This window comes from Miniopterus schreibersii (genome assembly GCF_964146895.1).
Source record: "Miniopterus schreibersii genome assembly, chromosome: 1".
Taxonomy (NCBI): Eukaryota; Metazoa; Chordata; class Mammalia; order Chiroptera; family Miniopteridae; genus Miniopterus; species Miniopterus schreibersii.
This window is the reverse complement of record NC_138101.1, coordinates 154,684,473-154,711,891: the sequence shown is the minus strand read 5'-3', so window position 1 is coordinate 154,711,891 and position 27,419 is coordinate 154,684,473. Positions and strand designations below refer to the sequence as shown.

The 27,419-nt window shown below is 36.1% G+C and overlaps 1 protein-coding gene across 5 annotated transcripts in view; it reads left to right on the top strand.

Moving 5' to 3' along the window:
• The window catches only part of ZNF280D (zinc finger protein 280D), a 102,034-nt gene that overhangs the window by 50,258 nt on the left and 24,357 nt on the right, over positions 1 to 27,419 (top strand). For 3 of the 5 annotated variants that reach the window (XM_081132302.1, XM_081132303.1, XM_081132305.1), the window contains exons 12-17: positions 4,630 to 4,764; positions 6,562 to 6,869; positions 7,335 to 7,475; positions 15,287 to 15,349; positions 18,452 to 18,570; positions 18,720 to 18,756. In XM_081132302.1, the coding sequence (XP_080988428.1) occupies positions 4,630 to 4,764; positions 6,562 to 6,869; positions 7,335 to 7,475; positions 15,287 to 15,349; positions 18,452 to 18,570; positions 18,720 to 18,756 (803 nt within the window). Of the gene's footprint in view, positions 1 to 4,629; positions 4,765 to 6,561; positions 6,870 to 7,334; positions 7,476 to 15,286; positions 15,350 to 18,451; positions 18,571 to 18,719; positions 18,757 to 18,883; positions 20,704 to 27,419 lie in introns of those variants that run through there. The other 2 variants (XM_081132306.1, XM_081132304.1) reach the window with 2 other exon arrangements.

Below are 27,419 nucleotides of genomic sequence, written 5' to 3'. Positions count from 1 at the left end.
GTAGATAACAGGAGCATGGGAAAAGATGAATTTGAACTAAGAAAGAAAAGAGGGGGAACTCATAATCTTATTTTCCTCTTTCTCTTACTACTTTGTTTCTACATTCTAGCCCCCTTATTATGAGAAGACATGTTGTCATCATTGACCAGGAGTTGTCTTTTATAGCTGCCAGTGATAAAGGAAACAGTAATGACGTTTATACTGGATATATGAACACTGCCAAAGAACTATGTTTAGGTCATAACTTGTTTTGTTCATGACTTCTGCCAGTTCTGCTATGTAATTTTTGGGACCCAGCATTAGTGCTTATACCCTTCTCTTGAATTCTGATTTTTTGCTTACTGGTTCTTTTCCTGAAGCAATTAAACCATCCTTTGGGCTGAAAATTTTGATGCAATGCTGAATCTGTTCTTTAGTGTTTGAAAGAGCACTAGTGCCTTTGCCAAACCCCGAAGTTAATGGGTGAACATGTAACTGAATCTGATCATGTAACCAAGTTTTAGCACCTCATTAATCAGCCTATTACATTTTTTATTATTGATTAAATTGGAATGCCAATTTATTCACTATTGGTTGCTCAGTTTGCTTTCCATTTCAGTCATTAGGTAATCATAAAAAAATTTACTTGTGGTTTTTAATTGGGAAAGATTGTAAAAGTAGAATTTCCAGATGAATTTGGAATTACCTATGTTGTGACTGGGATGCTATCCATCCTTGAGAAGCTCTGTCAAGATTTTTCTGTTCTAGGTTTCCTTAACAATGTTCCATCAGGTGTTAATAGTTGTTTCCCCCCACATTGTTATTGGTAAATAAATTTGGTAAATGCCCAAATTTATAAAATAAAACAGTTTTTTCTGTTTTTTAAAACAGGACTTTTCAGAGCTTTTAATATGCTAAAACATTATAAATTTCCAAGTAAGGGATATAAGTATGTATTTTTCCCCAAACTTATTTGGCCACAGAATCTTTTATTTGCAGAATACCTATTAACTTTTCTTGAGGAACGGAATTTGGGAAACCCTGTTCTTGGAACTCTGTCTAATCTTTAATTTTGGCCTTTAATTTTGAAAGGGAAAATGAGATATAAGATAGTAGTTCTATTTCATTATGGGGTTTTTCACACAATTTTTTCCATATGCTTTACTAAGCTCTAGAGTAAAATATAGATGTGAGGAGAATGATACTTATGAAAGAAATGTGTGGGCCCACTATGTGGGCTATGTGATTTATAGTCAGTTTTTATACTCTAAGTTTTATGTCTTAATTTGCCTTGGGTTCCCAGTTTTTTGTTGTTGTTTGTTTGAAGTACCTAGGAGGTAGATAGCCAGCAGTAGAGAGGGGAAAATCTGTTAATAAGAAGGATAATCAGGCATCCTTCAGAGTTTTTAAAATTTATATAATTATTTACAAAAGACTGGAAAACCTTAGCTGAGCAGAATTATAAACTTGTAATTGAGATGACACATTATTAGTGCGATACTAGACAGTAAGAATTGTTGACTCTATGGCTCATTATATTGTCTTTGAAGATTTTGGTTGTAACTTTTCTTGAAGAGGTTGTATTATTAGTCTTGGGTGATTTTAGAGCTGACAACTCAGTTTGTATGACTTCTAAGAATAGTGAAAGTGATTTTGGATGTGTTATACTCATTAGATCTTGAATGAAAACAATAGGCAGTTAAGATATACAATTGTTTATGGCAGCAGCAGGTGTTTTACATGCATTATTTTGTTTGATCCTTACAATCACCCTATGTATATTATTATTTCTGACTTATAGATAAGGAAACAAAGATTTAGAGAAAGTAACTTGCCCAATGTCACATTACCTAATAAAAAACAGAGTTAAAATTTGACTTCAGAGCCCAACCTTTTGTTGCTCTACCACAGAGTCAGATTTCACATTGGTATTAACTGTATTAGGGCAGAAAATACATACAGTCAGAATTACCTTAAATCCCTCAAGTCTCCCAAACAATGTAGTATGCTTGTCAAAAAGTTCAGCATAAACAATTATTTATCTACCCTCGGAATGATCACTATTTCTTTTGTTGACTGAACATCATGTTATTAAAAATATGTACTGTATCTTTATCAGCCTTAGCACATTGAAATGCATACACACACATGAGAGATGTTCAACACTTGTGTCCAACTAAGGGAATAATAGATTAATGTATTCTCTCTCAGGACTCTGGACAAATGTTCATTGAATGAAGCATCAGACATTTTGAATTAATTAAATTGTACCTGCTGCTCATACGCATTTTCTCTGCCACTCTCTTGTTTTCTGCCTCACTATCCATTTAACAAATATTTATTTGTTGCCTTATTATGTGTCAAGTGCTGTTTTAGGTACTTTATAACAATGAACAAAACAAAGTTTGTACCTTCTGGAATTTGTATTATAGTGGAGAAAGATAATAAATATATGTGTGTTTATATTTGAGTGTATATGCATGCTAGCTGGTGATAGTTACTGTGGAAGGAAATGTAGAGGATAGGAAGTGCCATGGATTGAGGAGGTGTTGGAGGAGTGGTTGCTGTTTTGTATAGAGAGTGGTCAAAAGGCCTCTTTGAAGGAAATAAAGGAGGAAACCATATGGAAATCTGGGAGAGGTAACATTATGTAGGCAGTGAAGTGAATATATATCTGGGGCACTCAGAGAAAACAAAAGAGGCCAGTTGTGGCTAGAGCAGAGTAAACTAAGAGGAATAGTAGGAGATATGATTGTAGCAATAGAATGTAGGCCAGTTCATGTAGAGCCTTGTCAACCAGAATCAGGACTTTAGAAAGCCCTCAGAGCATTATAAGCACTTGAAAGGTCTGCCAAGTTTTAATATCACTGCATTGGCAGCTATGGGGAGAATAGACTATAGGGAGGAAAGAATATAACAGGGAGAAGATAGGAGGCTATTATAGTAGCCCAGGTGAATAACTTGGACTGATACGGTAGCAGTGGTTGGAGGTGATGAGAAATGGAAAGATTATGAAAGTTTTTGAAGGTGAAGCCAACAGGTTTTGTTAATGGGGTGTGAGAGTGACCAAGTTTTTTTGTCTTAAGAATGGAGTTTTATAAATGGTCAAGGGTGGAGTTTTTACATACTGTCATATGGGGAAGACTGAGGGAAGAACAAATTTGGGGCCAGGGGCATAGGGAGGAAATCCAGAATTAAGTTTTGTCCATGTTGATTTGAGATGTATATTAGACATCAAATAGTGATGTCAAGTAAGCAGTTGGATAGATGGTGTTAAAGCCATGAAACTGGATGAGGTAACCTAAGGAGTGATTATAGATATAGAAAAGATTCCTGGGAACTGTATTCTGGAGAACTTTCTTCCTGATGTTGTCTTGGTATCTGTTTATTGCCCAAGTTTTTTCTTTTTCCTCTTCCTTGAGCCAAATATAAGTGAATTTCTTTAAGGTGTCTGTATGTATTATATAATCCAATGTACCACACTTCTAAAATATTCTCAAGATGCAGCTAGAATAGTAATACAAACACATTATATTTATATATTGCTTTGAACTTTGTAAAGAACTTATGAAATGCCTGCTGTGTACCAGTAACTATGCTAGTTACTTCCCAGTATGTTACCTTATTTGAATGTTATAAACGATTGATTATATTTAAAAGGTAATGATTTATTTGGCAGATTGCAACTTTAGAGAAAACATTCTTTTGTATTTATTCTAAGTTTGTATGTATGTATATACATATATAATTTTATGTACATACATATAGAATTTTTAAATTAATGAGAGCATATAGGTAGAGATTGTAGTCAATATTATGTAGTACAAAGGAACACTGGGTCAGGAGTCTGACAATATTACTAACTAGTTATGGGGAAATGATTTAGATGTTTCTTGGGTCCTGTTTCCCATCTATAGCATAATGACAGGATTGGTTTTGAGGAGGGACTCAGTCAAGGTATTTCAATCAGTAAGTATATAGTTTTGATTTATCTCTCTCTCCATTTTCACACTGTTCAGTGTAGTAGCCACTAATCATGTGTGACTATTTAAGATTAAATAAATTAAAATTAAATAAATTAAAAATCCAGTTCCTCAGATGTACTTGGCACATTTCAGGTGTTCAGTAAAACTACATGTGGCTAGTGGCTACTTTATTGGGCAATGCAGCTCTAGAACATTTTCATTATTGAAGAAAGTTTTATTAGATAGCACTGCTTTATATAAGCATTTCCATAAAAACTTTCTTTCAATGTCTGGTTAGATATTTGAATTTCTTTAACCAACTGGAAAGAGCAAAAATGAGAAAGAATTTATATTTTTCTGGGCTCATTTTCATAGTATCCTGTGTCTAAATACTTTAAAATTATAACTAAAAGAGCTTTCATACCACTATTGAGAGAACTTTCATTAAACCTATTGATAAACTTTCATGTTCAACTTCTGTACAGTAACAGACATTTTTGAAACCCAAATACTAATGCAAAGTGTGTTTTAGAAAATGAAATAATACTTTGCTAATATTTATGATGAGAGATATAAAATGCTATTTTAAAAATTATTTAGGTTTCATTAAAGTTAAATCAGAGCAGTTTCAGGACACTGGACTTGTGGTTGTAGAAATTTTTCCTTTTTTCTGTTTTCTAAATAGAAAAAAGGAATACATCGTTGTACAAAATGCAGACTGCAATTTTTGACAGGCAAAGAGAAAATGGATCACAAGACTCAGCATCATCGAACATTTATAAAACCTAAACAGCTGGAAGGATTACCTCCTGGAACAAAAGTGAGTTCAGATATGTTGTATTTTAACATATGGTATGATAATAGAAATCAACTCCTCCCTCATTTTATCTATTGAATATAGTACTTTAAGAAATGATTTCTGATTTTTATTAAGACTAATTTCAAGTGTTCATTCTTATGTTTAGAAAAAACGCTAACCATTGTTTTTTTGGTGGTTGGTGTGTGCTGTGGTAGAATGGTATTCCTTTGTAAAAAGTGCAACTAGATACTGTGTTTCCTGGACCAGTGGGTTGTGTCAATATTATGTCGCCGCTTTTTGAGCTATTCTTGTGGGGAGTGTATATATTGGTTTTATCTTGCTAAACTGTTTGAGATCAGGAATCATGATTTATTTATCTTTGTGTCCTCAGCATCTAGTATAGTGCTTTGAATGCCATAGGTTCTTAGATATTTATTGAAGTTATTACTGAGTCTACTCTCAGAGAAGTAAGTTCTGCTGCTGGATGTGTTTTAAGTGAGCAAACACATGTCTGACTGCATACTGATGATTGTAATTTACCTTTCCCTTTTTGCCTTATATTCCTGTTTTTTCTGACTTCTTTATATACAGTCAGCTCTTGAATATTTGCTCCAGTGGAGGGAAACAGAGGCATGGATAATCCAAAGTGAAATAATCCCCAAAACATTTATATTTGGCTTTGGGTACTTACCTTTGAATGTGGGTATGTCTGTTATTTGAATTAACTAAACAATATAAAGCCATGCTCTGAAGACCTAGAGCAAGAGAAGCTATCCAGCATCCTTCCCTGCAATCCATTCATTCCATGCTGGGACTAGACATGCATAACATGAATGTAAGCAGTGCAGTCCTCTCATATTTTCCCTTATTAATGATAATAGCAATAATAATATTAATAATAATGATACTAAATGTTTTTATAGTATCTTAGAGTTAGGCTCTCAGTATACTTTTTCATAGATTCTTTTATTTAATTCGTACAGCAGTCTGATGAGGTAGACAAGGCAGGTACTGCCCCATACTATAGGTAAAGAAGCTTAGCGAGGGTAAGTTACATATTCTAGACCACATTGCTAAGAAGGAGTAGTAAGAGATTTAACTTCAAGTCTTCTGATTCCTAGTGCTTTGCTTTTGTATGATACCAAAACATGTTTTATAGGACTTCCTCATAGGCTGTTCCTAATACAAATGGGGGGAAAATAGTCATACGATTAATGACAGTGTTGGCAGGTGTTTGTGTTTTCCATTGTCAACCAATTAATTTAATTTTTGAATACTAAATCATAAGTTTTATATTAGTTCTCTTTAAGGAAATTCTAAATATTATTAAACTCTCCATGAAGTATATTGAATTGATACCCTCCCATAACCTTTGTAAACATAATTCTGCCAAATGAGCTCCTGGAAAGAGGAGGTCACATTTACTGTGGGTAATGCAGGGCAGTGGGTAACACAGGCCTTTCTAGAGTTACTTTTCAGGCTTTGAGATTTAAATTTTGACCTTTATGTGAATTTTTTTAGTTATAAGAGAGCATAAAGATAGCTGTAGAATGTGCTCTTTAATATTCGTATAATTCCTAATTACCCCATTAATAACAACATTTAACTGATATCAGTATAAAAATATAATATTACAAGTAAATAAACATCAAATTTAATTTCATTTAAACATTTAAAATAAATGAAAGACTTATCCAATTATAGTTTATACTTACTCTTTTCAAAATACTTGATATTTAACTTTTTGTTATATGGTGATATTTTAATACTAATTCAAGGGTTAATTTTCTAAAGTGAGTATTATCTTCATTTTTGTAGGTTACTATTCGAGCTTCAGTTGGACCTCTTCAATCAGGATCTTCAACTACACCTTCCATTAGTGCAAACACTTCTACCCTTCAGGCCTCACCTCCAAGGACAAAAAGTATAACTGCTAAAAATCCCACAAAATCTAACACAAGTAAACTTACTACAACTAAATCTAATGCAAGTAAACCTACTGCAAGTAAGCCTAATGGAAGTAAATCTAAATTCAAATCAAAAATCTCTAATATGCAAAAAAAACAAAGCACTTTGGCTAGTAGCAATAGAAAAAGTAAAGTCAATACAGCATTGAGGAACTTAAGGTAATCTTTTATTCCTGATATACAGTACTAATTTAATATTAAATAAAAGAATAAAACCTTTATTATAAATGTACCGTATTACACAGCTCTCATACATTCATATGCTATCACTTATGGCATAAAGGCCAAGCAAATAAAAGTATTTTTTTTACAACTGTTGTTAAACAGTACTTAACTATATTTTTCCTATAATATTAATCTACTACATTGGTATTATTATGTGTTGTGCTTATATCTTGTGACATTTGAATTGGTTAATTCCTTTTATTTCAGTAACAAGTATTAACTGATATTAGATTGTTTATACTTATTCTAGCTGTTGTTCCATAGCAAATTTTCAAGTTAAAAGTTTGTGTTTAAATATGTTAAACAGCTTGGCTTTAATTAACAGAACATTAATAAAGTACTCCCTTATTATTTTTGTTTTAAAATATATTGTTATCATTTTCTTTATATCTCCATAAGGTTTCGTCGGGGAGTTCACAAGTGCATTGAGTGTTGTTCCGAAATAAAAGATTTTGCAAACCACTTTCCTACATATGTCCACTGTAGTTTTTGCAGATACAACACTAGCTGTAGCAAAGCCTATGTAAATCATATGATGAGGTAAGATGAGTTAAACATCTGTAATTACCAATTGAATTATAATTCAGCAAGTTTGGTTTTTGAAAACAGTTATCCTATTAGAAACCAAGTTTTCTCTTCAAGGAGCTAAAAAACATCTAGCAATAGGGAATTTCTATTTCTAGCAATAGCAGTAATGCCTGGTACTGGTTTCCAGCATAGTAACTCATAAAATTACTGTAACTAAAATTGTAAGAACATTTAGACTAATGAAATCAGGATAGGTCTGTTAAAGATATACATTTTCTATGGGAATTTCTTTTTCCTATAGGACTTTCAAAAACATTTTTAAAGATAAAAATGTAAATATTTTAAATATATTTACCAAACAAATACATGTAATCTCATGAGTGTTATTCTCTTCAAAGCAGTCACTTTGAGAGACTCCAGGATTTTCAGCGGTGCTAAGAACTTTATTGAGTCTGTTTCTCCCTCTCTCTCTCTTTTTCTCTCTCTAATCTGTCTGTCCACCTATTTGTCAAGCTATCTGTCCTTGTTTCAGTCAGTAAAACGAGAGACTCTTCTAGTTATGATGCCATTGTTGGAATTTTTTCATTAATTCACTCAACTTAAGATTATTTGAGTACTTAGTATTTACTCTATGCAGAGAAAGCCTTCACAATCCACATTCATTTGTATCTCATTAGCAGAAATATCTTTCAGGGTGAATTTTTATTTTTACTTTTTATTTTTTTTAATCCTCACCCAAGGATATTTTTCCCATTGCTTTTTAGAGAGAGTAGAAGGGGAGAAAGGGAGAGAAACATTGATTTGAGAGAGACATCAATTGGTTGCCTCCCAAATGCTCCTCGACAGGGGCCAGGGTTCGAGCCTGCTAGGGAGGTACCTGCCCTTGACCAGAATCAAACCTGAGACCCTTCAGTCCGAGGGCCGATGCTCCAGCCACTGAGCCAAACCAGTGAGGGCTGGATTTTTATTTTTTAAAAATTGTTCAGATATAAACTAGCTGTTTGTTGTTGTTGTTTTAAGTTAGAATTAAAGTATAATAAAAGTGATTTTCTCATAGATTATAACATAACCTTTATGTTACTTTCTGGTCATTATCAGCTGCTCCTTTCAAGAATTCTCTCTCCTTTCTTGATGGCTTCAGTGCCTCCCTCACAGTCCCCCCGTCCCTCCCACTTGGTTAGCCTAACGTTATGTACCTGACTTCTTTAGTGCCAGCACTTCACATCAACTTTTAAGTTATTGTACCCCGTTTCTTACCACGTACCATTTTACTCTCATATACACAGATTATTTCTATTGAATGACTATTTCCTTATCACTTTGGGGCTTTGACTCCTTTTTTTTTTAATCCTCACCTGAGGATATTTTTTCCATTGATTTCTTGAGAAGGTGGAAGGGAGGGAGGAAGGGTGTGCAGAGAGAAACATTAACGTGAGAGAGACACATCGATTTGTTGCCCCCACATGTGCTCTGGACCAGACCGGATGGGGAACCTGTAACCATGGTATGTGCGCTTTACTGGGAATGAAAACTGTGACCTTTCGGTTCATAGGCCATGCTCTAACCACTGAGCCAAACCCGCCAGGGCTTGACTTCATTTTCCAAAGTCCAATAGCACTCATCTGACTTTATAGTCAACCTTATCCTCAGGGTCATCTGTTTTGATTGCTGCTTTGTTTTTGTTATAGGATTCGTTTTTGTTTTTCCCCCCAGTGTTCTTATTGATTTGAGAGAGAGAGAGAAAAGAACATCGATCAGCTGCCTCCTGCATGCCCCTCTACGGGGGGGTCGAGCCTGAAACCCGGGCATGTGACCTGACCAGGAATCGAACTGATGACCTCTTGATACATGGGACTGTGCTCAACCAATTGAACCACACCGTCCTGGCTGTTCTAGAATTCTTTCCTAGCTAGTTTATATCTGAACAAATGTTTTTCCCATTACCTTCATCCACACATTGATCTCAGAAATCAATGATGTTCCACTTCTACAAAGTTAACCCTGTCCCTTATCTCTTCTAGTTCTTCCACAACCTTTTTCAGTTAACTTGCTACCTCATCTCTTCTCTCAACTAGGTTCTTTTGCTTACAGATATTTTGAGGGGTTTTTTTAAGATGAGGGAGATTTGTCCCTACTGCCTACTTATTTCTTGCCTTTCTCTCACTGTTTTACATTGGTAAAGTGTTGTTACTAGCTTATTTGTGATTTATTTCTTTACCCTTAAATTTGAGTATCATCCCACCTGCCAACTAACCCCTTTATCTGTCATGTACTTATGCACCACATTTATTCACTTTTTAAAAATCTTACTGCATAATTTCATAGTTTTTGACATTGTTTTTATTCACTTTTTAAAAAAATGTCTTTATTGGTTTCAGAGCAAGGAAGAAGAGGGGGAGAGAGAGAGAGAGAAACATCAGTGATGAGAGAGTCATTGATCGGCTGCCTCTTGCACGCCCCCGACTGGGGATCAAGCCCGCATCCCGGTCATGTACCCTGACTGGGAATCGAATCACGATCTCCTGGATCCTAGGTCAATGCTCAACTGCTGAGCCAGGCCAGCTGGGCTCATTCACTTTTGAAACTATTCTCCTCAGCTTCTGTTAAACTGTTACCACTATTTTTCTTCTTCCTTTTTGGCTGCTCTTGTATTTCATTGCCTTTTCTTCCTTCAACATTTTTTACCTCTTACATTTCCTTTGTTGGTAACTTAATCACTGTCACTTTTACCTTTCAACTTTAAATCTTCCCAATTCAGTCCTTAGTTTCCTGAGATCCAACTGTATGCTTTTAATTATTTTATAGATATTTTTACCTTTGACTCACTGGCATCTAAAAGGAACACAAGTAAGGCAAACATTGTATAATCTGCAGAATTCACACACTACCACCCAGATATTCTTTCAGGGCATCATCTGTGTGACTGGAACACCACCTGGAAATAACTCACTGTCCTGAGTTTCTTAAGCTCATGAAGGTCTCTTGATTTGCCATTTTGCATTTTGCACCTCTGCCTCCCAATTACTGCAGTGGTCTACACCTACATTCCATTTCCTCTAAACCAGGCCCAAGCATTCTTTCTCCCAGTATACTTCTGTGTGGCATGTCTCTTATTCTGTGACAAATATGTTGCTGCCCAAAATGGGACTTTAATTCTGCCCTTAATTTACAGGGGATCAAATTGGAAAATCTTTTGTGTTTTCTTAAACCAAGGGTCATTCCACTCTTCTAGCTTCCATTTATCATAGGCCTCCCACATGTCTCATACAACCTCCAAATCCATTCTATTCCAAAACATTTCCATTTAACCTGACTCCCTCCATACCCTTTTCCCAATTCCCCACTGAGCCCCAACCGTGCATTTCATTGTCATCCCACACGCTAAGTGTTTACTCAACGTTAGCTTCATGTGGAACTGAAGGTTTCCATTGTCACTGTTAGGGTGTGGTAGATCTAACCTTTTCCTTTTTCTCTGCCTCACTGGTACTCTTGTCTCACTGCGTTTGGTATCTCCCATTGAATGGCCACCAGTCCCTCTGGCCAAGTTTGGATTCTTGTTATAAGCTTGAGTTCTGTAGGTACAGAAGTTACATTTTCTCCAGAGGATGAGTACCTTTAATTCCTACCCATACCACTTCTGTACTCTCAATTCGTCTTTTCCCCTCTGGTCTTCTATTTGCCCCAATCATTCTGTAAAGACTCCCATCCCCATAAATTGACTACTCTTCTTCAGAGTGAAGTCTTTTCCTGTACTCTTTTTTTTTTTTTTTTTAATGGGAGCGAGAGAAACATAGACCAGCTGCCTCCCACATGCCCTCCACTGGGGATCGAGCCCACAACCCGGCCGTATGCTGACTGGGAATCGAGCTGGGGACCTCTTGGCTCATGGGTTGACACTCAGCCACTGAGCAGCACTGGCCAGGCTTCCTGTACTCATTTTTGACAGTGGCATTCCTTATTTTTGTTAGTCTCTGGAATATCCCTGCCCTTCCTTTCAGTTAACCTTCTTTGAAGTGTTTGATCACCACAGCCACTCACAAGGATCATTCCTTACTTTGAGTTGTGTACCATCCATCAGTTCTGCCTTTTGTTACATTTGTATGTGTCTTCATATCTCCTTGAAAGAAGGGGCTCTTTGTATTCACCGTGTCATCTACAACATTACAGACAGAAAGTGATAGTCATCATTTGTTGTAATTATAAAAGGCTCTACATAAAACCTCAAAAGAGGATATTCAAAAGTAGTGATGGAGTTGGAATATTTTTGGAATAAGACTTTTTTCAAAGAAGAACATCATTAAACATGTAATTTTTAAGTGATTTTTTTTTTTTTTTTTTTTAAAGACAAGCATTATTTGGATTTGGTGGTTTTATTGCTTCTTACTTATAGCTTTTAGGTAGCAATAGGAGTCTCTGTAAAAAAAGAAAATCCAGACAAATTGCTATGTAATATTGGTATTTTTCTTCAATATCATGTTTAAGAAGGCTTTTTTTTAACATATAGAATTAAGCCAACAGACATAAATATTTTATTATCTCTTTTTCTAATCGAGTTTGCTCTTTGCTAAGAAGTATGGCAGGCTTGTGGTGAATAATCAGATAAATCTGTATTTTAATCTAAGCTTCACCATTTATTTATTAATTCTCTTTGTGACTTGGGCAAGTTACTTAACCTGACTCCTAGTTTTCCTTTTCTTCAAAAGAAAGTTACTGTGATTATTAAAGAAAATGTAAAATTAAAGTGCTTAATAATATGAATTTGCATTTAGGAGGTTTTCAAGTAATTAGAGCTATTATTTTTTCTAAGTTGTCAATATTAGGTATTGTGGATAAAGTCCTTGCCTTTAATTTTACAATTTAGCAGGAAAGATATACTATTTACCTAACTTAATGTGATAAGCAAACAGCCATGAGAGCATAGAGGAGGTAAAAATGAATTCTTTAAGAATAAGGGAAGGTGTCCTATAAATGATATTTCACTTAGGCTTTGAAGGGTGATTTAAAAAATTTCCAAGGAGAAAGAATGTTGGTATAATAATCTATTCCTATACAATAAATATGACAAGAGTACTGTCCTAGTCGGTTTGGCTCAGTGGTTGGAGCCTTGGACTGAAGGGTCCTGGATTCATTCCCATACAAGGGCACATACCTCGGGTGCGGGCTTAATCCCTGGCCCATGGGGGCTCATGCGGGAGGCAGCCAATCAACGTGTCTCTCTCACATCAGTGTTTCCCCTCCCTCCCTCCTTCCCTCCCTCCCTCTCTCTCTGAAAAGCAAAGGATTAAAAAAAAAAAGTACTCAATTTTTATAAGATATGCTTGAGTTTAATATATATTTTATATAGATTTATTGACTTCAATAATAGTCATCAGAAGACTAGTTAGATAATTGTGATAGCATCATACCTGGTCTCTTGTCTGTAGTCCCCCCCCCCCTTTTCTGTTCTTTTCTTTCTTATGTTTCTAGAGTAGGCATATTTGGTCAGGCCACTTTTTTGTGTTGTTTTGTTAATCTCGCCTGAGGATATTTTCCCCCCATTAATTTTAGAGAAGGGGGGGAGAGAGAGAGAGAGAGAGACACACACACACACACACACACACACAATTGGTTTCCTCCTGGGGGGGGAGAGAGAGAGAGAGAGAGACACACACACACACACACACACACACACACACACACACACACACACACAATTGGTTTCCTCCTGGGGGGAGAGAGAGAGAGAGAGAGAGCACACACACACACACACACACACACACACACACACACACACACACAATTGGTTTCCTCCTGGGGGGGGAGAGAGAGAGAGAGACACACACACACACACACACACACACACACACACACACAATTGGTTTCCTCCTGGGGGGAGAGAGAGAGACACACACACACACACACACACACACACACAATTGGTTTCCTCCTGCACACACCCCAACCTGGGCTGGGGAATCGAACCTGCAATCCAGGTACATGCCCTTGACCGGGAATCGAACCAGAGATCCTTCGGTGTGTGAGCTGATGCTCCCACTGAACAACACTGGCCAGGGCTGAGGTATAATTTATACAAAATAAAATTTACCTATTTTTAAAGAATAGCTTAATGAGTTTTGATAATTATATAGTCATATAACCAGGTGGTGAATTTTTAAAACCTAGACTTTAACATCATGTTTTTTAACTACATTGTAATAAAAAGCCTAATGTTTTTTCTCTCTTCTTTAGATTTATTTGTATATTGTTAGTAACTTTATACAGATCTAATTGTAAGAAGGGTAGTTTTTATTTCTTAGCTAGAGATTCATTCCTATTATACACGAAGTTATAAGTATGCAATTCATGTAATAAATACAAATAAAGAGGTGCATTATGTCTCTTTTTATAGATAGGGAGCTAAATTAAAACTGGATTCAGACAACAAATTTTAAAAGTACCAATGTTTTAATAAGGTACAAGTTACAGACAGAAATGGAAAACATTATAAAAGCCCTAAAATGTAATCTCCCGTCCCTTCCCCTCCCATAGTAAGTAAACCAAAACAGTCTGAGTTTGAGAACGAAGAAATCGCTGTTTTTAAAAAAATAACTTATTTCGGCTCACATTCTTTGGCAGTCAGATAAAATGTTGGACTCATTACTCTGAGGAAACACAGTGGTGTGTTTACCAACATCATGATGTTTTCTTCTAAAAATACTATTTAATTATTTCTGTGATGTTGTCTTAAATTTGTATACTCTTAATAGTAGCTATCCCCAGATTGAAGAAATGACTTAGATATGTGAGCATATTTTCTGAGGATTATAGCTAGTCAGTATTTCTTTTCTCATACATACATGCTGTGTTGGTGATAGTTACCTTGTATCTGAGAGTGACCTGGTTACTTGGCTACTTGGCAGGGGTCAAGGTGGAGTGGGAGAGGCTGTCAGTGCAAGCTAGGGCTACTGCCTCTCAGATTTTAGCTTGCATAAGAATTACTGGAAAAGCTTGTTAAAACATATTCCTGGGCTCCACTGCCAGAGATTAATTCATAGGTTTGTGAGGGAACACAAGACTTTGCATTTCGAAATAAACTCCCAGGTGATGCTGATTTTAAATCCATGACTCCACTTTTAGTTACATTGTGTTAAACTAACCCTGTCTTTCTCTAGTACAGGGTAGCTTTCCTTACCAGACTTAAAAGGGTATATAAAAGCTATGATTGGTTACAAAGCTTCTTTAGTGGTTTTCTGTTCTGTGCTTAGGGGAAGCATTGTTTTAGTTCATGAGTTCTGCTTTAAGTTTTTTTTTTAAACCCTTGCTAGTAACTGCAAAGAACTCCTTAAGTGTTTGATTTTATAAGTGGTAAACAGTGGCATTTAGTTTGAGTACTGTTTACTCCCAAGATCATTTAGATTCTATCCCCTTTCCCCAACGTGAGGATGTTAAGATTGGGAAACGATTTAAAAAATGATTATTCATGATAACCTTTTATATTATAGCAAAAATAGTAGCAAAAAATTAAAATTGTTTTCAACTCTTTAGCAGATTAAAAAATTTGTTTTTTAATTTTTAGAAAACTTTAATATTTCCTTTTGTGTGATGATGAGAGTACTAATCATATAGGCAAATGTTTAGGGAAATTTGTGTATTAGAAAATAAATAGATAAAATGGAATATAAGATAAAATTCTGAATTACAAGGAATGACAAATATTATTTTATTTATGTCATGATCTTTTACTCAAAACTAGAAACTTAAATTTAAGTTTAGACTTGACATATAGCTATAAGTTATGTGACTACTGTAGAATAAAATTAATAAAATCTGTTTTGTCTCTCCAGCTTTCACAGTAATCGTCCAAGTAAAAGGTTTTGTATTTTTAAGAAGCATTCAGAAAATCTCAGGTAACTAGTTGATTTTATTTTTATTCTTTCTGTTGAAAGATTTTATGACTTAACATTTTTTATATAATATCCTTAATGAGGTATAATTCATATACTATGCAATTCACATACTTAAATTGTACAATTAATAGTTTTTAGTCTATTTACCAAGTTGTGCAGCCATCACCACAGGTAATATTAGTACATTTTTATCACTCCAAGGAGAAACTCTGTACCCATTAAGGCCATCCCTGTTTCCTTCCAACTTTACCAATCCCTAAGTAACCACTAATCTTCTGTGTCTATAGATTTGCCTATTTTGGACATTTCATATAAATGGAATGATACAATATGTGATCTTTTGTGATTGGCTTCTTCCATTTAGCATGTTTTTCATGTTCATATATGTATATCAGTACTTCATTTTTTTATTGCTAAATAATATTCCATTGTCTGGCTATACCATAGTTTGTTTATTCATTTAGGTTATTTTAACTTTGAAGCCATTATAAATAATGCTGCTATGAACATTTGTGTACAAGTTTTTGTCCGGGCATGTCTTTTCATTTCTCTTTAGTATATATCTGGGATTGGAATTGCTGGGTTATATGGTAACTGTGTTGAGCCTTGGAGGATCTGCCAGACTGTTTTACAAAGTACCTCAACTATTTTATGTTCCCATCAGTAGCATATGAGGGTTCCAGCTTCTCCACTTCTTTGCCTATATTTGTTATCTCGTTTTGATTTATAGCTACCCTAATGGGCATAAAGTGTTAACTCATTGTGATTTGTTATAACTTTTTTTTAACCTGATGTTGGGGTGTCCAGTTTGGAAATCTAAATGATTGCTACTGGATATTACCTAGTTCCATTTATTATATCCTTAGACTAGGGGTATGGCTAGCCTTTATTCTCTTGCTAGATTTGTTTCAGTGGCAACAAGTAGTGTCAAGATGAAGTCATCATACATTTACTTTGTAAAAGAACAAAAATTTAAAATTGTATTCTTTTCCCTGTGCTTCACTGCAGCACTCCCTACCTCCATTTTCGCTTTATTTTTCTCTACATCATCTTTCATCATCTGGTATATTTTATACTTTACTTTTTTTATTTTCTGTGTCCTCATACTAGAATCTGTGTGGTATGGATTTTTGTCTATTCCGTGCATTGATGAGTTCACTCAGTAAATATTTGTTGAATAAATTATAGTATATGTTGAAAATGATTTATGTGGACAGTAGGTCCCATCTGTGATGCTGGGCCAGTAGCTTACAGGGAAATAAAATTTGATTCAGTTTAAAAAGTATTTTAGTGCTAATTTTAAAACATTTACCGAGTTCAATGAAGTAGATTAAGCTATATTAGACAGCTGAAAATTTTTATAAGGCTTAAAAGAATTTTGCACTCAAAAGATGAGATTTTAGTTTGATTTTTATCTCACTGTTGTCAAGCTTAATTGTTTGTTCTGTTTTTAAGTAAACTATATTATTTTAAAGATGTGGGATTTTTTTTTCTCCACTTGAATAGGTATCATTAAAAATTGGTCAATTCCTGTGAATGGAATATAGCATACTTATAATTGTGTAGAACAATAATTTTTGTAATTACTTCTTTATTAGAATAGACTATTCATTCTTTATCTCTTTATTATTCTTTTATCATGCATATAATGTACAGCTCCTATAAAGATGAAAGTGGATAAAGTCTTAGAACCAGTCTTCAGGGAATATACAGTTCATTGGATGGGAGATATAAGTGAACATAAATTACTAATAATGCAAGGAAGATTTTAATAAGTGCAGTGAGGGTTATTTATTTAAAAGGAGGGAGAGATTACTTGGAATGTTCTGGATGGGTGTTAGTTATACTTTGCTCTAAAGGATGAATATTGTTTATACTGATAGAGGAGACACAGCGGCATTCAGGTTGGAAGAAATAGCATGAATAAAGGTGCAGAAATGAAAAAGTAGAAGTCATACAGACTGAATAGCTAGTAGCAGATGAATGGAGCATGAAGTTCATATAGTAAGTTTGAAGTCGGGGGCAGTGGTTTTGAGCTGAGAGCCAGTGAAAGCATTGAAAATAAGACTAAGGAGTTTGGGCTTAATTTGGAGGGCACTGGAGAATATTACATCAAAGATTCTGTAATACTGAAGGAAGGTTGAATTGAAGATACCCTTCTCACCTTCAGCAGTCATGTGAGTTAGATATGTGTGAATCCTATAGATTAGGACTATTGTGAGAGTTTTAAATGATTTAGTAAGGGCTTTAGTTAAAATGGTGAGGTGGTATTGCATCATCTTTAAGAATATGAGCTCTGGAATCAGAGTGCTCAATTTAAAACTACAGCACTCAATGTTTGGTAAGGAAATGAGTAGTTTAGACCCCAGCAAGTGAACCATTGCACAGAGCAAGGATGCTGAGGAACTCAAGCTTTTGATTTTAGTAGTGAGTTATCTACTTTAATTAATTCAGTGTTAAATGAGAATAATATCAAACTTGGGTGGTTGTGATGAGAATCAAAATAATATATGGAAGAACCTTTAACACATAGTACATAATTGATGACAGCTACAACATGACCTATATATTTAAAACCTTAACATTTCTAATTTTTTTCTCACCTAAATCACTAGATTGTAAGCTTTGTGAGAGCATAGACTGTATTTTTATTTATTTATATTCACAATACAGTACAGTAGTAGTATGTGTGTAAAGACAGCCTTAGTAAGTATATATTGAATGAATGATTACTATACCCTTGCATTGCAGATGAGCAGAGGCACAGGTGGATTGTGACTTGTTGAAGTGACACAAGTTGTTAGTGGAGCCAGCACTGGGCTTTAAGTCTCTTGACTCCTAGCTTTTAGCACCTGGTCTGAAAAATAAAAGTTTATAAAAAGAATAGTTTCTATAAATAAATGATAACGTAATTTGGATTTGGCTATGCCATTTTCTAGAGAATCATTTTTGTTATGCCAAGTTTATATAACAAAAATGGGATTGACAGTTTGACACAAAAGGCAAAGTATGAAAAAATAATTATTGAACTTATATATGGATTTTCATAAAAGATAAAAACCCTTTTTCTTTTATACTATTTTCTTTTTTTTTCTTTTTTAGGGGCATTACTCTAGTGTGCCTTAATTGTGATTTCCTAGCTGATGTCTCTGGCTCAGATAATATGGCTATACACTTGAGTCAGCAGGAAACTCATATTTGCCAAGTTGTAGTAGAGAAAGGTATGTGTATATATATATTTGTGTTACTTTGTATTTTTGATATATTTTTTACTATTTTTCTCACCCACAATATAGGTTCTTTATAAAATCGTTATTCTCGTCATATTTCATCTGCTGTTTTAAATATAAAACTTTTTTTCTGATTTCAGTTTCTGTTCATATCCCAACTTCTGAACATCTTTCTGAGTAAGTTTAATTTTTATTTGGTGCATTTTACTTTGATGGATTTTAGCACTATTGCATTTTTAAATGTACAGTTAAAAGAAATGAAAAATATTAAAGTATTTTATTTTTGTGTGTTTTTTTTTTAAAGCTGCTTGTTGAAATAGGTTCCTGCTCTATGGAGCTCATGACCTGGTGCAAGACAAGTTGGAATTTCCTAAGTTCAAAGTTCTGAGATGTTTTCTTACACAAAGGCAGTTAAGCAGCCAAGTTCATGACACTAGCTCTCATTATTCAGCTTTTTTCAGCTTCAAATGGGACTAGGTTCTTTATTCCACCTTATCTTTGTGTCAGGTTGACATATCTTAACATATGTTGTTTTCTCCAGTTGGCTCTTTCCAAAATAACTTTTGTTGCTATAGTCATTTCTTACTTTGCTTAAAATAATTTGTGTTTTTCTCTGCTGTACTTGCCTTCAGAATAATACATTTCAGATGATATGGCTGTTTGTCTTTTTGTCTGTTTTGTCTGCTTTCTTAATTTCTTATAAGTCTTAAGTGTTTAGGCCCAATAATTGTCTTTTTCCTCATTCGTTGTCTGTCATTGTGCTATTTTTCTTATTTTTCAGATGCAGAAGCAGCCCAGAGATTTCAAAAAATGTCCAGGGTACACCTGGACAGTGTCCCCCTTCGATGGACACAACTGGTGCCTGTTCACTCTTTCCAAGGAATGTGAATAATTTTACAGTGGGACCTGCTCTAGGTTGTGGTCTCAAGAAATCAGATCTTGGGGAGACTCCCTTACTTCATGGCTGGCCTCCCATAAGGTTGATGCTAATTTAGCCAGAGATGGTCTCAAAGGCCACCAAATTGAGCACAAATTTCCACTGGGGACTTTGGCTCTTGATCTTAAACTTGTGGCCAAGAAAAGCCCATCAAATCAGTGCTTCAACATCCAAGTTGAAGTTTAGTCATTTTGGCTGCTGCCCTTTAATCTTCCTCTTGCATGAATGCAGTCTAAGGAGTATAAACGCTTTGGTTGTTAGGAAGCAATAGTTATTTTCATGTCCTTGGAACAACAGGTCTCTACAATTATGTTCCAAAATTGCAGTTATTTTTATTGTCACTTAAAATATAGTAACCAGTTGTAGCTCTATAGTTTTTCAACAATACTGATTCTCAGCTTTTTAAAAATAAATTTATTTTTTATTGTTTTATGTTCTCCAAATTTACTGATATTATGATGTCTATATTTATATTCTTTTCTATGCTTTAAAACTGTTTAGTGTTTGTTTTGTTTTGCTAAGACTTCCAAGAGATTCCCGATAATTTTCTACAGATTCTCTATAGCTGCCTACTTAGAGCTTTTTAATTTGGCTATTATTCAGACCATTAGACATTATTATATCCTCTGTCTTATTTTGGGATTACTATTATTAACATCTTAATAATTGTGAGTTCTAAGGTATAAAGAATTAACAAAACCTCTTGTAGATCTTCAAACAAGTTTTAAAGTTCTGTGTTTGTCTGGCTAACACATAGTATCTACCTAGCCATTAATGTAGTTCTTTTGGGTAGATAACATTAAAAAAATATGGGGGTACCCCAGCTGGGTAGCTCAGTTAGTTGGAGCTTCATCCTGTACACCAAAAAAGGTTGTGGTTTCAATTCCTGGTCAGGGCACATACCTAGGTTGTGGGTTCGATCCCCAGTTGGGGGTGTATGTGAGGCAACCAATCCATATTTCTCTTTCACATGGATTTCTCTCTCTCTCTCTCTCTCTCTCTCTCTCTCTCTCTCTCTCTCTCTCTCTCTCTCTCCCCCTCTCTCTCCCTCCCTCCCTTTCTCTCTAAAATCAATGAACATATTCTCAGGTGAGGATTTAAAAAATAGAAAAAAATATATAGGGACTAACAATGCACTTGTTTTTTTATGTATATTTTTTTCACATTGTATGTATTTTAAAAATTGGCATTTGTTTATTTTAGTTACATCACATTAAGATCTAAACAGTTTTGAAGTTATTTTCTTTTAATTAAAAGTTGTATTGTTTAAATGCCTCAGGAATTATTTATTAATAGTTTCATATAAATGCTGTAGAATCTACTATATAAATGGGTGCATTGCTTTGTTTTAGGGAAGTATATCTACTTAGTGCATCTTATATTTTTTCCTCCAGCACAAGTGAAAGGTCACTATTCATACCGATTTCTTGAACTTTAAAGACAAGCAAAACACCTTTTGTGATCTTAGTTGCCATAAGGATAGGCAGAGTCTAAAAGTATGACTCAGTCGTGTTTTTGACTTTAAAATTAGAACTGTTTTACATTGCAACAGATTCAAAGCCAATTTAGATGACTACTTATTATGTAATATGTTCCTTGCAATGAATAATAAAAAATTTGCTAAAACCAGAGGGATATCTTGATGGTGGAGGTTTCTCTGAGGAGCGAGGGGTTCCAGCCCCACATCAGGCCCCACAGCCCAGGGTTCCAGTGCCAGGAAGAGAAGTCCCACAACTTCAGGCTGTAAAAACCAGCAGAGATTGTGGCTGAGGGATGAGGAGGCTGTGGGAGTCCCAGGCAGTTCCTCTTAAAGGACTCATGCATGGACTTATTCAGACGTGCTCCCTCTAAGCTCCAGTGCAGGGCTGCAGCTTGAAAGGAACCTGGGACATTCAGGGAGGAACTAACTTGCCTGGAATTAGGGAGAGGGCTGGAGGGCAGCTTTCTCACAGACAGAAGAGCTGGCAGAGGCCATTGCTCCTGTGACCAGCCCTTTCCTCCCAGAGCAGGTAGGTGGGCACCTTTTCTGAATCTCCATCAACCTGACTCACACCTTTCGTCTAGCCCTGGTGACTCCCTGAGACCCTGCCCCTCCCTATTTGCAAGCTCATGCAAGCTGTTTCCAGTGCCTTTTCTATGCAGTGGCCTCTCTAGCCTCAGGCTTAGGACTTTCCTAAAATCTCTCAACCAAGCAGCAGCAAGCCTTAGCATGCCCCATACTTCTTGATAAGTGGCCCCAGGCCTGGCATTAGTGGCAGCCTACATTGTTTCATAGCTTGGCCTCTCCTGGACACCTCCAAGCCCAGCACAAGTAGTTGTGTAGCTCATTCTGGGTGGCCCTGGGCAGGGAACAGGCAGAGGCTGACTTTGCACCTCTCGGGAAGCCCCAGAGACAGTGCAGTGGGTGGTCAGCTTTGACCATGCTGGATTACAACCCTACCACATCCACAAGTGACACACTCAAGGGGCAGACTGGGTGAACACCAAAGCTCCACTGAAGTAAATCCTATTCCATAGAGGAGTCTCCAGAACAGCAGCTCTTTGCCTGTAGCTGTAGCTGGTCCTCACAGCTGATTGGCCTGGGGGTCACTTCCTCCCAGTGACGCCAATAGCAACCAAGGCTCAACTACAATAGGACAGTGCACACAGCACACACAGGGGAGCACCTAGAAGGTCCAGCTCTGGTGACTGGGGAGGCTGAGTCACTGGACCCTACAGGATACCTACTACACAGAGCCCATCTACCAATTCCAGGAGACATAGCAGCTCTACCTAATACATAGAAACAAACACCAGGAAGCAGCCAAAATGTGGAGGAAAAGAAGCATGTCACAAATGAAAGAATAGAAGAAATCTCAAGAAAAAGAACTAAATGAAGTGGAGTCAAGCAAGCTATTAAATACAGAGTTCAAAACAATGGGTATGAGTATGCTCAAGGATATTAGTAAGACTATTAAGGAAACCAGTGAGATCATCGATGACATAATAAAGTACCAATCAGAAATGAATGCTATACTAACTGAAAGGAAGAATAATTTACAGGGAATCAACAGTAGAGGTGTTGAATCAATTTGGAATATGGGGACACCAAGAATCAATTTGGAATATGGGGAAGCAAAAACCACCCTATCAGAATAGCAAAAAGGAAAAAAAGTCCAGAAATACAAAAATAGTGTAAGGAGTCACTGGTACAACTTCAAGCGTCCCAATACTTGCATTATGGGGATGCCAGAAGGAGAGGAAAGAAAGCAAGAAATTGAAAACCTATTTGAAAAATTAATGACAGAGAACTTCCCCTACCTGTAGAAAGAAATAGACTTCCAAGTCCAGGAAGCACAGAGAGTCTGAAACATCATGAACCCAAAGACGCCCACACCAAGATACAGCATAATTTAAATGCCAAAGGATAAAGACAGAGAATCTTAAAAGCAGCAAGAGAGAAGCAGTTAGTTTCCTACAAGGGAGCAGCCATACAACTGTCAACTGATTGCTCAACAGAAACCTTGCAGGCCAGAAGGGAGTGGCAAGAAATATCAAAAGTAATGAAAAGCAAGAACCTACAACAAGATTACCCAGCAAAGCTATCATTTAGAATTGAAGGTCAGATAAAGAGCTTCACAGATCAGAAGAAGCTAACGGAGTTATTCACCGCCAAACCAGTACTACATGAAATGTTGCAGGGTCTTCTTTAAGAAGCTGCTAATGAACAAAAGAAAGTGACAAACAAAATAGACCCAGAGACACTGAAGCATGCAACGGTTTGCTGTATCTCAGAGGGAAGGAGGGGTGGGTGGGAAGATACTAACCAAAGAAGTTTTTTCATATATACATAACCCATAAACACAGACAATAATGGGATGAAGGCCTGGGGAGGGGGTGGGAGTGAGGGGGAGGGGGTGAATTGGGAGGAAAATGGGACACCTGTAATACTTTCAACAATAAAGATAAAAATATAAAGTAATTTTTAATCCATTAATTTTAAACTTCCAGACTAATTTCTACTGTATATGAATGATCTTCCAACAGCTCTAAAAGGGGTTTTAGGTGGACTTGGTGATATACTAGTCTTTATTTCCTTATCTCTCTCTAGGAAAGTTTTATCATTCACCTTCTATCTATGCAATTTTTATAAATACGTTATAATTTTGCCCAGAAACAACATATTTCTATTGTTAACATAAATTCCTTTTTCATTTACAGATATTTGTTCTTCCTTGGTTATAATTTAAAAATAAGATGGAATACATTCCTTTTTTTAAATATATCTTTATTGATTTCAGGGAGAGGAAAGGAGAGGGAGAGAGAGATAGAAACATCAATGATGAGAGAGTCATTGATTGAGCCCATAACCAGGGCATGTGCCCTGACCGGGAATCGAACCCCGATCGCCTGGATCCTAGGCCGACGCTCAACCGCTGAGCCATGCCCGGCCGGGCTGGAATACATTCTTGATATAACAGTGTAAGGGTACTGCTTTGTGTTCTTCCATAGGTTCCATAGGACTTTATTTTATAGTATTATCAAATTTCTTTTTATTTATTTTTAATTCTCACCTGAGGACATTTTTTCCATTGCTTTTCGGAGAGAGTGTAAAGGAGAGATAGAAAAAAACACATCAGTGTGAGAAAGAGACATCAATTGGTTGCCTCCTGCACTAGCCCTGACCTGGGCTGGGTATTGCGCCTGCAACTGAGGCACGTGTCCTTGGCTGGAATCGAACCTGGGACCTTTCAGTCCAGAGGCCGATTCTCTGAGCCAAAATGGCTAGCACTTAAGTTTATTTTCTTATTTAAACTCTTAAAGTTATATCATCTATAACTTTTTTTAAAATATGGTTAAAATAAAACATTTAAGGTGCTTAGTACAAAATTTGCTTATTTTAGATGGTTGAATTTTAATTTGGTGCTAACAAGTTTTAGCTTGAGTCTGATCGAGTTCTTCTAAATAGTTTATTCACCTGATCAGAAATTGCTATTTCATGCATGTGTGCTTTTGAATATTTTTTCTCACTGAATAAAAAGTGAGAGTGAGTCAGTTTGAGTCCAACTCCATTCTTAGAAAAAGTGACTCCTGAACTACAGAGACATGGATCCTTGCCCTATTTTGTCACATTCTGGTAAAACACCTCACCTCTTTGGATTGCATTTATTTATTCTGTGAATATTTCTTGAGCATCTACTTTGTGCCTAGCTCTGTTCTAGATGCTAAAGAAATGGACTGAAATCTCTGTCCTCATGAAGCTTATGGTTTTGTGGTGAAAGATAATAAAATGTAACTAAAAGATATAGTATGCCAGTTGTTAAATGGTGGCCGATACTATGGAGAAACTGAAGTTAGGGAAGGGGGATAAGGAAGTACAGTGTGAGAACTTGTTGGCTGCCATTTAAAATTTTGTGGTCAGGGAAGACCTCACTGAGAGATGTTATTTTGGGAAAGACCTGAAGAAACTGCAGAGAGACTGGTTTGTCTGGCATTGATTGAACAAGAAGGAGGCCAGTAGGAGATGGGGCCTGTAAAGCAATGCGGACCATGTCCTATAGAACCTTATTGACCATTGTAAGGCATTTGGCTTTTAACTCTGAGATAAGCCATTAGAGGATTTTGAATAGAGAAGTGTTTTATAACTCAGTAAAACCCACAATGAACAATAAACCCTTAAATACAGCAAACTGTTTATATTACTCTAGCTGCTGTCTTAAGAATTAACTGTAGAAGACGTACAGCAGAATCAGAGAGATTAGTTAGGGAGGCTGTTGTAATAATCCAGGTAGGAGATGGTTGGGTCCTTGGGCTAAGCTGCTAGCAATGTAGGCCATCTGAGGTTTGATTTTGGATATATTTTGAATTTGTTGATGATTTGGATGTGAAGTATGAGAGAGAGTGTTGAGAATTATTCCACACTTACTGGTCTGAGCAACTGGATGGCATTGATATTAAATGGGAAAGGCTTGGAGGAATAGATTTGGGAGGGAAGATGAGGACTGATCTGCGACATGTTTTAGTTTGACATACCTATTAGAAACCAAGTGGGGATGTCATTGTCATTAACCTGTATGAGTTTAGGGGACTGTTCTAGGCTGTAAATATCATTTAGCATTTTTAAATGTAATGGGAATGAATACAACAAGTTGAAATATGAATAATACTGGTGTATTGAAACACTGTCAATATCCTGGTTATGATATTGTACTATAATTTTGTAAGATGTTATCATTGGGGGAAACTGCACAAAGGGTACATGGAATTTTATATTCCTTCTTATAGCTGCATATGCGTATACAATTGTCCCAAAATAAAAAAAAATTCAATAAAAAAAGTCATGGGACTGTGTGAGATAACCAAAAGATACAGTAGAGCTAGAGAGAAGACAAGATCCACAGACTGAGCTCTGGGGAAGCTGATAATAAAAGATTAGGAAAATGAGGAATTGTCAGAGGAAACTGAAGAGTGGCTAATGACAAGGGAGGAAAACCAAGGGAGTTCAGGTGCCCTTGGAGCCTTGGTTCCCTATTTGTAAAGATGAGTGCTGACTTGTTCTAGAGTTCTGAGATTCTATTATTCAGTATTGGTTATACCTACATGTCATAATTTGTTCTTTTGAGAAGATGAATTCAGAATGCCACATATCCTTATCTCCAGTAGCAAAATCAAGGATGCTTTTTGACCTTGAGAAAATTAAATCATTCACATTGTTCCTCAGTACATTTAACATTCTACATATACTCTTATGAAAGTAATTCTCACATTTCTATAGAAGAAGGTAACTAGGTTAGTATTTTCCAAATTCTGTTTTGTGAACTAATGTCAGTAATTTATAAATTGTCTGAGGGAAAAAGTTTCCATGGTCAAATAAACTTAGGAAATGCAAATTAAAGTTAAATAGTTTCTTTAATGTGGGAATTTTCGGGTCTGTGAATATTGAAGAGAATATTTATTTGACCTCGGAGGGGTCATGCTCTAGACGATGATTTGGAATTATTTGTATAGAAGTGACGGTTGGAGTTGTTTCTAAGGATGAGGTATACAAGACTGAACAGGTCTGAATGATAAATATTTCCATATGAATGTTCTGCAGGCACCTCAAATTCAGTATGTCCAAAACTGAATTCATTTTTTTCTGCAAAATATGCTTTTCTACCCTTGAATTTTCTATCTTGGTTAAAGGAATTACCATTTCTCTTGCGACTCAAGGAAGACATTTGGGGGCACATATTTGCTCTTCTCATTTATGTTTATCCAGTTGGTACTTATATTCTGTTGGTTTTACCATTTATCATCTGTCTAAACTTCGTCTTCTCCATGATATTGCTTCTGCTTTACTTAAGACAGTCATTAACTGTCTCTTACATGTACACCCAGACTAGAGCCTACCCTCTTTTTAAAAAATATATCTTTTATTGATTTCAGAGAGAGGAAGGGAGAGTAAGAGAGAGATAGAAACATCAATGATGAGAGAGTCATTGATCGGCTGCCTCCTGCACTCCCCCTACTGCGGACCGAGCCCTCAACCCAGGCATGTATCCTGCCTGGGAATCGAACCTCTATCTCCTGGATCGTAGGTCAGTGCTCAACTGCTGAGCAATGCCAGCTGGGCCTACCCTCTTTTAATGCTGTCCTTTTTCTTTCTGTTGCACAAATCTGGCCATACTTTCCTCTTAACCTCAGAATAAAGTTCTGAGCATAAACACTTTAGCCTGGCAAGTAGGACTTTTTCTGAAGTGGCCCCTGCTATCTCTGCATCTTCAAGTTTTTCTACCTTATTCCCTACATACCAGTCATATGGGATCACTCAGGGTCTCATATCATTGCCATCTTGTTTTATATTTCTTTGCCTTTACTCTGCCTTGAATCCCCTTCCCCTGTTTTGCTCTTGTATTTTTTTTAATCTTCACTCGAGGACATA